Source organism: Diceros bicornis, chromosome 18, assembly GCF_020826845.1.
Source record: "Diceros bicornis minor isolate mBicDic1 chromosome 18, mDicBic1.mat.cur, whole genome shotgun sequence".
Classification (NCBI taxonomy): domain Eukaryota; kingdom Metazoa; phylum Chordata; class Mammalia; order Perissodactyla; family Rhinocerotidae; genus Diceros; species Diceros bicornis.
The window spans coordinates 26,893,172-26,911,341 of record NC_080757.1 but is presented as its reverse complement, the minus strand read 5'-3'; the positions used below and the strand labels follow the sequence as shown (position 1 = coordinate 26,911,341).

At 36.1% G+C, this 18,170-nt stretch overlaps 1 protein-coding gene across 7 annotated transcripts in view; it reads right to left on the bottom strand.

Moving 5' to 3' along the window:
- Positions 1–18,170, bottom strand: part of BCAS3 (BCAS3 microtubule associated cell migration factor) — a 559,119-nt gene that overhangs the window by 263,179 nt on the left and 277,770 nt on the right. For all 7 annotated transcript variants that reach the window (XM_058560481.1, XM_058560485.1, XM_058560483.1 and 4 more), the window contains one exon: positions 1,980–2,080. In XM_058560481.1, the coding sequence (XP_058416464.1) occupies positions 1,980–2,080 (101 nt within the window). The remainder of the gene's footprint in view (positions 1–1,979; positions 2,081–18,170) is intronic.

The window sequence follows — 18,170 nt, the reverse complement described above, 5'->3', positions numbered from 1 at the left end:
GAAGGTCTGAAATAATTTTCAACACCCAAAGCCAGTTTTTTTCCCACAATTAAATATTATAATATTTACTATACTGCCCTCAAAGTCCCCCAAAATCCACTTTTACATGAAGAGAGTATTACACATTTTCTCTCAAACTAGATTTGTCTTAAAAATACCATTACTTAACTAGAGTGTTTTCTCAACTACCATGAACATGGACACAGGTATTTTAAGTGATGCAAAACAATAATACCAAAATGCTTTATTAATTTCACACTCTATGGAGGCGGTAGAGAATGTTGCCAATATTATATTAAACATGTTAAAGACAAAGTAGAGAATAGAAGACACTGGGTAAAAGCTGAAAATAAACATATTACATGATTTTACAAATGAGCAACTTGAATAAGAGACTAAACATGGAAAACTTTGATGAAAGGCTATTTCTCAATGTCTTGTAATTGCTACATCCACGTCTGGTACACACACTTTATGGAACTGACTTCCCATGTGCCTTATTTTTGCCCTGAGTTCTTTTATATTTAATCACATTTCTCTGATTGCAGTGATTAATTCTTAACAAAACATAACTGAAAAAGTTCGTGGAGTGCGGCTCTGTGTTTGTAAGTCCTAAAGGGCAAAAGCACCATGGTCTTGGAACAATATCCACATTCCCACTAATCACAGGGAGAAAACTACTCAGATTTAGGACAGTGATTTCTGATTCAAGCAGTTGTCTTCAGCAATGTAAATTAGGCCACAGATAAAGCATTCTGTGTATTTTAAGCTCAAAACCATCAGTGTCACAGAGCCGAGAGGTAAACAGATGCCTGTGCGATTTCACTGAGGCGATGGCCAGATGTTCCTAGTCACTCTCCTGTTGTGTGCAGTATAAACATATTGTATATACTTTCACACTGACAGCACACATTACCTCTTTTTCTAATTGAAAAGTTAAAGTGAAGGACAATAGTTTCTTTGCCAGTATTCGTTTTTTTTTTTTTTTTTTTTACTATATCGTGGTATGCTCAAGAAAGGATGTACCTCCATATGCCAGGAACTGAAGCATCAACCCTCCTTCAAGGAGCTTCCTGTGAGTATTTTAGGTGTGATAAAATGTATGTCACCTAGAAACAATTTGATTCTCCAGTTTCCAGATTCCTTTTAGTTTTTCAGCTACCCTCCCTGAGAAAGCAACGAAACTGCAGCCGGGCTCCACTGAGGCACCTGTCTGATGAAAAGCCACTGGACTGGTAATCTGAGACAGGTCATTAACTTCACCAAATGATGTCAGACTTGAGGCAGACATAACAGCATGTGTAATGAAGTCATCTGTAATCTCATCATTTTGAAATCTGCCCAAGTATCTTTTATTTCAAAGCCCTTGAGATGAAGACAGCTTCACCTGGCAAGGGGAGGAAGCGTCAGTTGAAGCTGTTACAGGGCTGGTTTAGAGACCACTGGAAGCAGCATTACATGAGTTTAGGAAAGGAAACTCAGTTGGGCATAATCAGGACTTGTGTGGACGAGAATGCTGAACTTTCCTAATCAAAGTATAAGCTCAATCTACAGAAAATGTTGGCTCCACAAAACAAATCCCAAAGATTGTTGAACGGCTTCACTGTTTTAACAAGGTCAATTCTTATTTTAAAGAGTGCATCTAAAATCCAAAGTCCTAAGGGATATAAATGGATTGTTTGAAAGATATGCATATTTTATGCCCTCTGTATGAAAGCTAATGTACACACATATATACATGTGTGTATCTGTATATATAAAAGTGTGTATAAAATATATGTATATGTATCCCTGCAGCAGTATTTACGAGAAATTCTTAATATGGAAAGACAACTGATTAATTATTGGTGATCCTAAAAAGAGTTCCCAATTCTGCCCATTTTCCTCTAAGGAAAAAGTTTTTAAAATTTAAGAATAAAAACAGAAAATGGATTTCTGTTTTCTATCACTTTAATAGGCCAAATATTTCAGAGTCTTACCTGAGAAAGCCATTCTTCATCTTCCTGTCCACTATGGTCAGAAGCTAAACTGTCATAGGACCCATGCCGAGTAATGGGCCCAGGACTTCCAGGGGGAACCACTAGAGGAGAAAGAAGACACAGTTAAACAACTTCAATCTATGAGGTGGAAAAATGAACGTGGGCACAACCATCCTGGATACTATGGTACTTTATAAGATAAAATATGACATTTAATGCACGAAGGCAATTCAAGTAATTAATGAATAAGAAACACTGAATTTCTTAGGAATAAGAAAGATCTCCAATTAAGAATACACTTTAAAAAATATCTACAGGAATTTAGTCATGACATATATTACTGTAAAAAGAAATAAACAACCAATTGCATCTTAACAGCACGAGTACACTAAGGAGCAATGAGAATTCCATTACACGTGCACCAGTGTATTTCCTAGTCTTCAGGATTTAGGATACTCCAATGACCTCCAATTAACAAAGAAATTAATTTTATGCAGTTCCTACAATTTGGGAAGGAATTTTTAAAATAGTGTAAAATAATAAGATTCTTTGAGAATTTATTTAATAGTTTCATATAAATGGAAGACACAAAAATGCATTTTTAATTTAAAAACACTTTTAGTTCCTGAAACATTTCATTTCTTCAAAGAAATATTTCATTTTCTTGGATACTTCAGTAGTTTCCCTGATTCTTAAGTGGTAGGACATAGGCTTAAAATACAAATGGCCTACTTTCTCATACAAAGAAGAACTTGCGCTTAGTCAAAGCAATAAAATGATTCAACAAACATTTATTGACTTCCTACTATGAACCAACAAAAGTTCTTACTATTATCCCAACAAAAACTTGGCTTCTTTTTTTTAAAGTCCCATACTATTTATTTGCTTATTTTTATTATAAAATAGCCTTTACTTTTTAGAACAATTTTAGGTTCAAAGCAAAACTGAGCAGAAGATACAGAGATTTCCCATATATTCTTAGCCTCCATATACCATTTTAATACTAAGAGAAACAAAGCAATGAAGTACTGGGGCGAATAGAGAAAAGAAAAAGAAGAGAAAAAAGAAGGAGGGGCCAGCCCCATGGCCTAGTGGTTAAGTTTGGTGCACTCTGCTTCAGCGGCCAGGGTTCAGTTCCCAGGCATGGACCTACACCACTCGTTGGTGGCCATGCCGTGGCAGTGATCCACATACAAAATAGAGGAAGACTGGCACCGATGTTAGCTCAGGACGAATCTTCCTCAGCAAAAAAAAAAAAAAAAAGAGAGAGAGAGAGAGAGAAGAAGAAGGAGGAAAAGTAGATGGGTACTGAACAAACAGAAGAAATAGAAAAGAATGAGAAACAGAAAATAATCTCATAATTTCCACCACCCAGAGATATATGTATATACTTCTACATCTGCATTTTCCTTAGGCTACATTCTTAAAAATGAAATCAAAGGATATGAACATATTTACATTTCTTAATGCATATTCCCAGGAAGAGTTATAGACTTCCATGAGCAGTGACTGAGAATGTTAATCTCACTGCACTCTTGCTAGAACAACGTATTCTGAAGAACTAAATCTTAATGAAACATACACAAATGAAGTAAACAGAGTAGAACCTAGGGCAAGATTTTAAAGGACACAAACTCACAAAAACCTTATCTTAACTCGCTGAGAGACGAGAAATGGTACCTAAGCCAGTCAATTTCTCATCAGAGGGGGATAAATAGCATTAAAGTATAAGATTTTCAGTGGTTAAGATTATTAGCTACTGGTTCTTCAAATCATAGTTCTACAGCTGAGACGCATGCTGGCATTTGGCACAAAACACAAATGATCACCAAAGCATAATGCCTAATTTTTCTGTGATTTTGAATGATATTATGAACAAAAGAATACCATAATAATTATCTAATTAATACTTAAGCATCCTCTTGGAAATAATTTTGGTGTATACTGCAAAACTGATAAGTAAATTTATGTTTGCTAAAAGCTGAGTTGTTCCCAAACCATTTGTTAACTTTTTAATAAATAAATTTTACTTTAAATTCTTAATGTAGAACAGAGCAAGAGGATCCCTCAAACCCCCATCCCCTAAATACAAGTCAAGAAGGTGACTAAGGACAAATATCTAGAGGTCAGGACATACTTTGGAAAGCAGCTGAGGGCAGAGAAGATTTTAGCGAGATGAGAGAATAGGCCATGCAGATATCTATGGGGAAAATGTTACAAAGAGAGTATCACATAAAAAGATTTCGAAGTGGAAACATAAAGGAAATGTTTCAGTAATATCAGAAGGCCCATGTGGTTGGGTGTGGTGAGGCAGGTTGAGAGTGAAAGATGAGTCAGGAAGGCAAAGGAGGCAAGGAGGGAGAACCAGAAGATCCTTCATATAAACAGATCCTTCATATAAACCATATAAAAAACATAAAAACCATATAAACCAGCAGATCCTTCACATAAACACATATAAAATATATACACAGAAACACACACATACATATATCCCCCCCATATATCACTGTAAAACAGCAAAATACACTTAGTGATTTTTTTTAGCTTTTATTTACTCACGAGAAGCATGATCTGCTTTCCTGAGAAAGTTAGTTTTGTTTTTTTGTTTTTTTGTTTTTTTTTAAATAAAGCTAGGGTAATGTGATGGAAAGATACTGGAAAGTTTTAAAGAGAAGTGAGGGGCCAGCCCCGTGGCTTAGCCGTTAAGTGCTCGCAGTCCACTGCTGACGGCCCGGGGTTCAGATCCCGGGCGCGCACCGACACACCGCTTCTCCGGCCATGCTGAGGCCGCGTCCCACATACAGCAACTAGAAGGATGTGCAGCTATGACATACAACTATCTACTGGGGCTTTGGGGGAAAATAAATAAATAAATAAGTAAAATTAAAGAGAAGTGAGAACTTATACCTTTGTGTAACTAACTAGCACTTGATGGTGCTATTGGACTACGCAATAACACCAGAACAGCTGGACATTTATTTATCCATCATCAAAATGGGATAAACTTAAAAATAATCCAGTGGCAAAGAGGGGGTAAGGAATAGCACTATAGATGAAATAAGATTAGTTTCATGAGTTGATTGATCACTGTTGAAGCTATATGATAGGTACATGGAGAGTCATCATACTATTGTTTTCTAATTTTGTGTATATTTGGAATTTCCCATAGTGAAAAGTTAAAAAAGAATCCTCCTCCTCCTCCTCCTAGCCATTCTCTGCTTTCCAAAGAAAGTGGTAAAAATACCAAACATACATCTATGAAACATTAAATCTGAACTCTGAATTCCTAAATAGAGATTGTAAGAAGAGTTTCTATACCTTAAGTTTACTAAAAAATAGTTTTCCAATTAAGAATGCTTTGAAGCATTCAGAAGATTCACAATATAAAAATACAGGTCTGGTGGGATAATAGTTTGCAACATAGAATAAATATCCTTCCCTCTCCCTCACATTTCTTTACATTTAAAATTTTTCCCCAATCCAAGTAGGAAGAACATCCCACGCTCACTGCTTTGGGGAAGCAATGACATACCAGGTCTATATGAAAAAAGAATTCAAAACCTTAACCCTGGGATAGGAAAAAAGGCTTGAAAGTATGATCATTAAGAGCAAAGCTTCCATGCTCTCTAACCAGCCAATTATTAGGAAAGATATTCCGAGACTGGAGCAACCATAAACAGAAAGAGGAAAAAAGAAGGGTAGGGCAGGAAATGACAGAATCCCAGGAGTTTTAGAGATGAACAGCTATGAAAAATCATATCTTCATTCTTGGGTGGAGTTCAAGGAAGTAGCAAGAGATCCCACAGTACAAGGGTAGAAGAGGTGTGTATATAGTGCGTCTGCACAGCCAAGTCTGTGACAACCTCTCCAAGTTCCCCCTGGAGCAGATGACAATGATATTTATTATGTGTCCAAGAGTAATATGGATAAGGTCCAGAGAACTGACAGGCTTTGAAAAGACTTTGAAGTAGAAACAAGAATGGATGCTGTAGAGACCTACATGAACCAGTAACCAATGATCAGGGAGTAGACTGGAACATCTCAGTGGTTAACAAGGAGAATAAAATGTCCCCAACTCTCCCATTTCATACCTTTGCACTCTGTAAACCCTATAGAAATTAGATGCAATTTTGAAGGGGTTTATAATTGATTGGGATTAATTTTTCCACATTTGTTAGAATGGAGGCACCAAAGAGAACTTAAGAGAGTTTATTTAGAGAAAAATTAAGTTACATATCTTGCAAGCCTGAGTTTAATGAACCAACATACATATCTTTTACCTAAAGAAAAATGTTCGGTATCTTTTACATTTATCAACTGTTCTTAGATAATTAATCAACTTTGGACAGGAAAAGAATATGGAATTTTGAAATAAAAATCTCTGCCATGTTCCATCCCTACCTTTAGTACAGTAATTTAACACAAGTCTATCCATCTAACTAAAAAGGATACACCGTCAATTTACTTTAGAGAATACAACTTCAAAAGTACTGCTTCTCCACACAGGCATTTGATAAGTATAGATCAACAAGCAAGGGCAGGATAGGCAGATCATTATGAGGTAACTGTGAGCCAGACTTTGTTTATATTGTGTTCTCAGGAGAGCAGATCATGCTTCTAGTGAGTAAATAAAAGCTAAAAAAATCACTAAGTGTATTTTGCTGTCTTATAGTGATATATGGGGGGGGGGGTGTGTGTACGTATGTGTGTGTTTCTATATATGTATTTTTTACATGTGTTTATATGAAAAGCAAACAAAAACAAATCTGCTTCAGTGCCGACCTTTGCAAATTAGCCCTGTTAATCTAAACCCAAGAAAGTTCCAAGTCAGTAGAACAACATAAGTAAAATTATGAACAGAAAGATTAAATGGTCCTTTGACAATGTCTCTAAGTCTGAATCCCACGTAACAAAATTCTCAATATTCCAAAATGGAAAATATCAATTCATAATGTAACTTCTCAAATCTATAAATAGCTTGCATGAGTTCTCTGGTTTTGAATTTTTAGATGCCTTCTGTACCATAATGTAAGGATCAATGGGTATAGAATTTTTACAAATTACCCATATAAAATAAGTATTTATAAGTTAGAGAAAGTTAAAAGTATTGATTTAGATGCTGTTAAACTACAGGTACAAAGTATTAAGCTTTTCAAATAATAATTGGTAAATTAAAGAGTTATAAACATTTTATTAACAGACATCTAAAGTGACACTCTGAAGTCTTCTTTTCACACTGGTTAAAAAGTGTATTGGGCATGGTTTAGATATTTGGGAGAAAATCAGATCTCCCATCTATGGAGTTTACAACAAGGTACATAGGGTCTAGGTGTCCCCTTAAGGTGAAAGAATAAAAGGAATAATTATTTGCTCCCAGCCCTGTTCGCTTTTAAAGCAATGCAAGAAAAAAGATTTGACAATGCATTTCTAAGCTAAAAGACTAACTACATACGGGTTATAAGCATCCTTTTTGCATAAACTAACTACACAAAGCATAATACCGAACAATGAGCAGTGCTTATTTACGAAACCAATGAAGGGAAAATCTATTTGGTTCTGTTCTGTTCTTCCCTACATTTCTTGAACTCCCAGTAATAAATTCTCTTAGCTGGAGTTCTGGAAGCTTCAGAGGACATGGCTAATCAACCACAGGTTCTGCTGCTAGTGAACTCCATGCTCCCAACTTTGGGAGATGTTAAAAGCTGTTTTCCTCCCTGAAATGAATCTCAATGGTATTGGAAACAGGGAAAGCTGCTTCTCAAATAAGGGGGAAAATGCGGATCCAAATGGTATCTAGTTTTTTATGTGAGATATAGATCTCTGCTTTGGCTTCTATTAAAAAACCCAAAATATGATCATATGCTGAATATATAGGTCTAGAAAGAAACTTCGAGTTGTTTAACATGAAGAAACAAAGATGCATCCAAAGGTTTTTATTTGGAGAGGCGAGTGGGAGCTGGGTCACCCTGGCAGCTGAGTGGGCAATGGAATAAAGTATTCTTCGGATTCAGGACCAGACACACAGCCTTTGCTTTCCCTGCTCTCTACCACATCCCCACCAATCCTCCACAAACAATAAAACCCTTCCCATGCTGAAGTCTTTAGCGGAGACCGGAGAGGTGAATAATGTCGTGCCAGCATTATTCAGTCCTTTAGGTTATTTAGGGGAACAACATTCCTTTTTCTAGCAACAGAGAAATTTGTGAGTTAAATGACATCATGCTGCCTTGAATGAAACAGCTCAGGCTCAAAGTTCACCCAAAGGCCAACAGTGATAAACTCTCATCCAAGGACAAACTTCAATATATTTTTGGTACTTATTAAAAACAGCGTTTATATAGCAGCCATACAATGAGAGGGCTCTTTACTAAACTCTGTTTCTGATCAGAAAGCACTCAGGATCTGAGGAAGAAATTCTTCTTGGAAATGCAGTTCCTTAGTACAGAAAATAAAATTCGCCTTTTAAAAAGAAAGGCTCAAAAGACAAATAATCCAAAAGCAAAATGGTCTAAGGCATTTCCTCATGAACAAACGATTCACAAAAGAGGAAACACAGCAGCCAACAAACATTTGTAAAGAGTAGTAATCAGAGACTTGCAAATTTAAACAAGTTATGCTTTCCTACTATCAAACTGGCAAAAATCAAACCCTGGTCTTTTTAAAAATAACTTTTTAAAAAGGAAAAAGGCTCTCAGGTCAAAAATAACACACCTAACTACCTTAAGAAATGGGTAGCATTCTTATTAAGGGAGCAACTCTACTTCTATTGAAGTCTAGAAAGAAGTTTTCTCTCTGATTTATAAACGTTTCAACTTAAATGTAAAGGAATTCACTGAATTTTCTTCACAGAGTACTTAAGCAATAGCACTATATATTACTGGCTATTCTGTTTATTAGGAGCCATTTCTTGTACCAGTGCAACAACAGTTCAAGTGTTACAATACATGAAAGGGAACAGCTTTACCTACGTTATATATTAAACAGATCAATGATCTTCCTTGCACCCTGACCCTGCAGTACCATAGATGTTTTCTAATTAATTATTAAAGTTTTCTAACAGTCAGTCATTGTACATCTCTGGTTTCACTTTCCTTTTATTCCACGTTCCCAGAAGAACAGTCACAGGCAATATATAGTTAGAAAAATGACATATCCTCATTGCCTATGAGATAATAGATTTGACTGGATAACTGACAACACTGTATATATCTCCTCCCTGCTCTGCTCTGTCTCCTCTTCCCTACCCCCAAAGTATCATATAATATTCCCACGGAAGGCATAAACTAAGGAGCTTTCACTTGTTATTCCTGCTGCCATAATGGCCAGTTGACATTTAGCATCTGGACAAGTTATACCTGGAGGTAGTCTGAAAGGGTTCACAACTTAGTTTAGCTCTTCAACGTAACCCTAAATATCATAAAATGAAGAGAAAGAATAAAACATAATGGCTTCATGCTATTAGCAAGATCAGCTACTCCACTAAAAATTTCAAACTAACCCAATATACTTCTGAGAACTGAATAGACTGAAACAATCTCTTCAAAATTGAGGTCAAGCTGGAGTTTATTTACCTGGAAAGATGTACACAATTCCTATTTAATGTGTATTATGGCAACTCAAGTCATAGCACAACCACATTATATATACATTAAAACAACAGCAGGATAGCTAGAAAAGTAAGTCCACCCTTACTATTTTAAAGGATCATATTATAACTGTATAATATCTTGCTTATAGCTTATGGATAACAGCTTTACCTCACCATGGGTTATATAATCTACCCAGACATATACAGTGGTCTCCCCTTATCTGGGATTTCACTTTCATGAAAAAGGCACTAAATTTGGGTGAAAGACACGAACAGAAAACATGTTCTGACTGAAGGCAGCATGTTGCACCAGAAAGCACTGAGCACATACGAAGACTTCAGCAAGGGATCCTCTGAAACGACTCACGCCAAGCCATTTACTGCAAGTAAGGGACGGTTACACATATTCAGGAATAGGTTTAGAGTAAAAGAGAGAGACCACATTCACTTAACTTTTATTACAGTATATTGTTATAATTGTTCTATTTTATTAGTTATTGTTGTTAATCTCTTACTGTGCCTAATATAAATTAAACTTTATCCTAGGTATGTATGTATGTATAGGAAAAAACAGTATACATGGGGTTCGGTACTATCTACAGTTCCAGGCATCCACTGGGGGTCTTGTAACGTATCCCCCATGGATAAGGGGGAACTACCGCAAGTCTAAATAACAACAAAATCATTCTTTTTTTTTTTTTTAAAGATTTTTTTTATTTATTTTTTTCCCCCCAAAGCCCCAGTAGATAGTTGTATGTCATAGCTGCACATCCTTCTAGTTGCTGTATGTGGGACGCGGCTTCAGCATGGTCGGAGAAGCGGTGCCTTGGTGTGCGCCCGGGATCCGAACCTGGGCCGCCAACAGCGGAGCGCGCGCACTTAACTGCTAAGCCACGGGGCCGGCCCAACAAAACCATTCTTATCAAAGCTCACCTTTCCAGAAGTGTAGAATACAAGGCATGAGCTATGAGGATAGCTGGGGACAGTGATGACTTATTTTCCACCATATGTTCCTTGATACCTTTTAAATTGTGTATACCATATACCTATTTAAAAATATATATTTTTAAAAAGTTGTGGAACAAGCACACTACAATTGACACAGTTAGTGCAGTCAATCCAAGAAATCAAGAAAGGAAAACAAAGAAATCAGATGCACATCAATGAAAGGTGGAAACTGAGGCATGAAACAAAAGTGGAGCTTACTGCATACTGTCATGCACTTTTTCCCCCTATTTTCTTAGGTTTAGTGATATTTTCTTTAAAAGGAGGGGTGGAAGTGCTTATATACACGCTCTCTCTCACTCCATAAATATTCATTTATCATCATCTCTGTATTTATACACAGAGAGATCAAATATAGGACCAGCTTTTAGCAACTGCTCAAGTATACATGACAGTGTGTGTTTTTGTTAAGGGAAGCTAGACCCTCCTAGTGCTAATTCTATGTAGAATTAGGAGCTGTAATCCTTCAATAGTGGCAACTGTATTCTCACAGCTAACCCTGTATGTTAGATGCATTTCTTTCAAGAATAATTAATTCTCCATTCTAAAAGCAAGGAACACTTTAAAATATAATATCCTCTATAAAAGACTAAGATGAGTAGAGGATATGAGAAACTATTGTGAATTGACGTCTTGAAGGTAAGAAATCACTGTTTTTGATCATTAAACTGCGTTCAGTCATCAATGTACCAATTTGTACAAGTAGGCAACAGGCCAGTTATTGTAAACTTAATGTTTTTGATTCCATCTACAATGGCATAGTTGAAGAGCAGAGAGTCTAATGCACTCACTCCAGCATCCACAATAAAGTACGACAAACAAGAATAAAGGGGAGGGAATTGTTCGTAAATGTAAAAACGGCAAAAATCATTTTTTGCAAAGAGTTAATGCAGCTTCTTCCATGCTTCACTTATTTATTATCTAGTTACATACTAGATAAGTCCAGATGATTATACAGCAGGAAGAATTAAGTACAGATTTTCTCTTGCCTAAGCAAAAGAGACAAAGTTCTCTTGGCATGGAGAGTTAAAAGCTTTTAGATGTGGAAGACATCAACATTTTCAACCTATACTTAAGAACATAATTTAAAATCTTTCGAAACAATCGTTAAGGATCCATGATGTGTTCCACATAACAGAGAAACTAAATGTTCAAGATTTTACCTCTAAATCAGAAAATTCACAGAACCAAGCAGATAGGGAAAGAAAGAGCTAGAGAATACTAGCCCAGAAGCACTGTAGAGTTTTCTCTCTTTCCAAATACAAGAGAACATTTTCCAAGGCTTGCTCACCCCTCTACTGCTCCACAATGTAAAACTACCAAAGAGTTATCTTTACAAATTGTTGCCACTATGTCACCTATGTATTATGTAACCGCATGGTAGTTAGGTTGTTCTTTTTTTAAAGTGCTTATCATTAGATATATACTAAAGTATTCATGAGTAAAAAGATACAATAGTGGGTGGCTTTCTCATAATACTTTATCCACCATACATTTAAAGAAAAAAGATTTTAAAGGAACGGAAGAAACAAGAGTGGCAGAATGTTGTTAATTGTTGAAGCTAGGTAATAGGTACATTCATTATATTATTCACTGTACTTCTGTGTATGTTTGAACATTTCCATAATAAATATTTTAAAAAGACTGTTTGAAAAAAACTGAGCACACATTCCTTGATCTACAGAGTGACCCAGAGTCATCTTGATTCTTTTCTTAGCTAGGATATGAGATATGTGAAGTCTTTAGGACTATGTTGTTTTCACACAGCACTATGTTTGAGAATCATCCATGTAAATATCTTTAGCTCTGGTTTACTGTACAACATTTAATTTCTATTCTCTACAACAAACTGAAATAGTCCATCCTTCCTTCCTCCCTTCTTTCCCTTCCTTCTTTCTTTTCCTTCCGTCCTCTTTCCTCCCTCCCTTCTCTTTATTCCTCTCTCATTGTTTTCTAAAACATTGTTTTGTAAACCACCTAATTAATGTTATATGAACGCATGTTTATTATAAACTTCAAAGAACATGGAGTAAAAAATGAAAGGCTCACTTGAATAGTGAACAATGATTCCAATGATAACCTCAGAAAATCAAATGTTCTTCTGGCATTTCAGAAGTCTTAAGGTTGAGAGTCTTACTTTTTTAGGTAAAAGTTTCAGAGTCTTAAGGCAACTATAAAAAGAACTCCCAGGGTAAAATCTTTCAGAAAGCAGTGGACACTAAGAAAAATCTTACTTCCTACAAAGGGAATGAAGATGCTCAAAACAAATAAGTCTAAGAGAAACTTTCAATTTGCAGCAATAAATTAGAATTGCTAAGCAAAATTTCTTTCTAGAGTGTCGAAAAAGCACACATTAGGACAGAGGCATACTTGCCCAATGACCACTTAAGAACAGAAGAGACATGATCTAGCCAAATGTCTTCTCTTCACTCTTGTTTGTTAACAACGAAGCATCTTTAGATGTACCATCTGGTAGTATCTTAGTCATGAAGCACTTGGAATTGAGAGAGGCAAGAAAGACCTCAAAGGATAACAAGGATACTATTCCTATTAACACTACCTACAACCAACAGTGTCTTTAGTGAGTTCTGTTCTATCCAAGATAATGTACGAAGCTTTTTGGACGAATAATCTCACTTAATCTAACAACAATCCTGTTAGGTAGGTATTATTAATTCCCATTTTAGAGGCAGGTAAACTAAAGCCCAGGGAGGTTAAGTTATTTGCCCCAAGTCACCTGGCTAGCAAATAGCAGAAATGGAATTTAGAACTTCGGACTCCAAAGACCATGTTCTTAATCTGAAGTATAAACTGCCTCAATTCATCATGTCTTTACCTAGTAAGTTCATTATTTTAAATCAAAATTCTCACATGAAGCATGCAAGAGATGTTTTCCCCCAAATATTAATTGTATCATTGATTTAGAGTCTCCAGGATTTCTGTATTCCATATCTCCTTTATTTAACATACTCATTTTTCTCTTCTTAATAAACACCATGTGTCCTGATCAGAGATATCACATAAAGCTATTCAACACTGGAGAAAAAGTACTTTGACTAGAAGTCACAACACAAGGAAGTTACAGACATGCAAGGAAACTTTATATGTAGTGATACAAACAAAGAAAGTAGTTTGGGCCACAACTTTATATTCTCTATAATACGCCTGAGGAATTAGAAGATTTCATTTTAGAAAATATTTATTTGGTTTCATATTTAAAAGTATTTATGACATAACCCTGGAAGGACCACTGGCACCTGGAAAATAGCCTTGGAAGGCAGCAGAGTGCCCAAAAGCAGAAAAAAAACACTAGCCTCAAAATATCCCTTATAAATCTCAGCTCTGACCCAGACTTGACATCATATCTGGGTGGTTCTGATGCTCTTCATGTGGTCATAAAATACAAAGAAAGCATAGTAGAAGAGGCAAGAAGTTGATGGTATAAAAGCAATGAAGGCAATTCAGTGTTGCTCATCTCTCCACCAAGTTCCACAGAATCACGTGGCGAAAAGCCTCCTGTCATATGACAACAATAAGGAGATTCAAACTGCAGAGAGACAATCTACGGCATTCACCCACCTCCCTTATGCCTCAGTCACTGGGCTGGTTACCTTTACCAAGTAAGATCATGAGAAAATTTTCTTTTTCTAAAAAGGAGACAAAAAAAAAAAAAGCTTATACACCATCAAAGCAAAAGTAAAGCTTTGGTCTTAGTAATATGAGAATGCAAGTGCAAGATGGACAAATAGAGGTGCAGCTGAGAATTGAGCAGAAAGGCTGAACTACAGAGTTTCCCTGGCATTTTCTACTTTTCTGGAATAATAACTAAAAACTATTAAGCAGTCAGGAAAGCCTGAAACATATAACAGCAGAAATTATTATTTTTTTATTATTTAAAGAACGGTGGCTACGAGCAGCCCTTTTACTAATGGCAAAGAGGTGTAGGTACACATATAAGCAACACTACCATAAAGTAGAGATTTTTGTTTTAACAAAATCCATATTTATATGATTATATTTCCTATGGTTGAGAGCAGCTATAATTAATGGATTTCCCTCCTTCTCCTAATGCAGCCATTTGTCAATTCAAATACAGAACGTCCAATCAATTTTGATGTATTTAGTAAGCAATTTGTCAAATGGTGCTATAATCCAGTTAATATATTAATTCTTGTCATGGAGAGAGTTCTGACAACTATATGGTTTTCCATTACTGGTTTGGAGAGAAAAATCTGTGCTGCGACTCAATGGTCATTCTTTGGAGATAACACCTCTGTGTTCCAATATCTGAGGGCATGCCATAATACATCACTTAATAGGAAAACTACTTTGCTGAAATAAAGACCTGGGTTCTATTGGACAGTGTGGCTGCTAATTCACTGTAATAAACTGGGTTTCTTGGAATCTCGATGTGCCTCAAATAATTTTAATAAAGTGAGCATACAAACACATGGGACACTAAATGCAAAATAAGTAAGCTTCTAAGAGAGGAACAGGGCTTTACTAATGAAATATATGCATCTTAAACTTAATTATAAACATTTTCCCTTATTCTCAAAGTTTGTTCATATGAACTGCTAAAGAAGTCTCTCTCGTGCTTTCACTTTTCCTATCCCAACATACTTCAGGTCAATGACTGACTCCTATGAGTACCTCACACAGGCCCTATTCTAAGGCCACACAGTCACTGGTAGTCAAGACTCTTGGAAGGCTGACCTTCAGTTAACACAGTGTGAAGTTCTGGACATGACGGTTTTCTTACTCTGTAAATATATTTCATCCACTAACCACTGTGCCATCTCCATCTTTTCCCAAGTCTACCTATGCACTGGGAGCTGGAGACAGAACCACTAGATGTGCCAGGCTTTCTGGTAAGTGGTCCAAATTTATATCACAGAAGAAATATAGTGACCAAGCAAGTGTAAATCCTTTCCCAAACTTTTCAGTGAAAGATTGAACCACTACCAGTTTATGCAGAGCAGGGGACTAGAAGACACGTTTTTAACATGTCACAGATAACCTCTAGAGCCACCCTGGGCATATGTGGCAAAAACTTTCCAAAGATGATGGCTCTCTCCATTCACTATATCCAAATCTTTCTATCTTTCTCTATCAGGAAATGCAAAAGCAGAGATGAAGGCAAATCCTTTCTAGAAAACAAAACTGCAAAACATGGCAAAAAATTTTTTTTTGAATTAGAAGAAAAAGAAAGAAGAGAAAAGGAACACTACATTAATATTCCAGACATTAGGCTCCCCTCAGCCTATGTATGAACCATGCAAGAGCAAAGAAAAAAAAATTTGCCAGAGTCATTTGGCACAAGGCTGTGTATTTAAAAACCTGCAATGTGTACTACTCCTCCAGACTACCAGACGTCCCATTGTTTCATGTGTCTGCTGAGAAAGGTGCCCTATGTGTCAGAAAAGCACACTGAATATTTTTCAATGACCCAGGGGGCAGAGGTCACTTATTATAAATGGATAATGAGACCTAATGCAGTGCTCTGAGTATGGACAAAGAAAGGGTCTATCCATAGCCCCTGGTGGATTGGTCATTCAGGCTTTTATTTCCTCTGCACACTTAATGGAGTCAAACAATTGACAGAAATTCTATAGAGAAGGCTGAAACTGAGAGAAACAACTGTATTCTAACTCTGATAGACAGATACAAATAGTGACCCTGAAATGGCGCCAGAACTCCTGTTACCACTAACACAGTAGACAGCTGTAGCATTCCCCCCAAATTCCCATTTAGTCATTTGTTGGCAATTAACCTTACTGATGGAAGTGATGGCACATCAAACCACAAGCTCCTGCCAATATCAATCCATTATATTACCGCAGGTAAGCAGACACAGACCATTCTATTTTAGCTCCTTATTTTTGGAGAAAGGGGCAGATATCCCCATACCCTCCATCCCATAGCCCCACTACCCAACTGACAAAATGCACATTCAGGGACATCAGTATCTGAATATAACAACCTTAAACTCTGGTTGGATAGAGCAAAAGATATCAGAAGCAGAGGTACTCATGGGGTAGAGGCTTTATAACCAACAGATTATTTTTCTTTAATTTATCAGAATCAATGTCCTATCCCAGGCAAATCTGTCAATCTGATGGCAGTAAGTATTAATAGTATCAACGGAAAAGAATGTACACTCTCAACTATACCTTAAAAAAAGCAGGTCACAAAGCAACCTCAAGGAACATTAAGCTTTCTTTTGTAAAATAAAGACATTGAAAAGGATGAAACAGCCCCTTAGAAAAATTTTCCTTTTGTTTCATTTCAACTTTAAGAACAATGATGACAGGAAGGTGGGTTGACATGTAAACTATTTTTTTTCCCCAAATGGTAAATACAAAAGCAAAGGACAGAAATGCCAAGATTTACTTCAGAATGGAGTATAGGTCATTATGTTATAATAGAAAGGACTTCTGAAGTTGAAACATCTCAATAATAAATCAGCAATGACAGAAAAACCCAATGAACTACTCCAGAGGTGTGAAGATCTATGTAAAGATATGAGTATCAATAAGAAGCATGTATCCCATAAACACAAAGGGAAAGAAGGGAAAAAGGGTAATCTAATCCAAACTTTTCAATCCATCATTTAAAAAGCTTGCAGATTGTTGATGGTACTTTCACTTACCTATTTTACCTCTTTTCATTGAAGAAGAAAATGTATTTTAATTTCTTTAATGTTTCTCAAGTTATACAACATACATATGGCTAAATTCAGGGTCAATATGTTTCAAATTTTTAGTCTATTAAGAGACACACCACTTATTTCACTAAAATCATTTCTCTACGGAAGGACATATATCAGTTGATAAAACTAAGTATAAATAAGAGACATCATCAAATATAATTCAATCTGAAGTGATTTCTTAACTACCTCAGATACTCAGACCTGGATAGAACAGTGTGACACACCCAATGGCCAACAATGGACTATAAATACTCTTTAAATAAGTCCTACATTACAAGTTTCCTTTACAAGAGGAAAACATTTCTTTCTTCCCCTTCCACCCTACCCACTCTTGGGCAAATATTTATTATGGACAATGCAAGGAAATATTGTTGAGTACCTCCATCATACTTGGTACATACCACAACAGCGATGCAATCCAGGATGCTAGGTTAAATCTAATGTGACATTAGAGAAAGAGTAGCTCAGAAAATGGCTGCATATTTAATTGCTTTTCCAGGGCATTGACAATGACCATGGTAGAGAAGACCAATAATTTTTTTCCTTTTTGTATCAGTATGTTCAAAATATATCACCATTGTATTATAAAACCAACAAAACAATAAGATAGCAAAATATTCCAAAATGATTTCATTCTAAATCCAAAAGTGTGACTTTATATTATAAGGAAAAATAATTGCCACTTCTGTTCTCATGGTTGTAGCTGGTAGGCTAGCAACACAAGATTTAGTTGGGAATCAAGATCTCTAGATTTAACTTTCATTATGCTGCTGACGTGATTTTCATACTTCCATATGTAAGACAAATCTCAATACTAGCTTTAGGTACTATCTACTTCATTATATATAAAGACTAAAATGAAAGTGCTAGTGAAGTCCAAGAG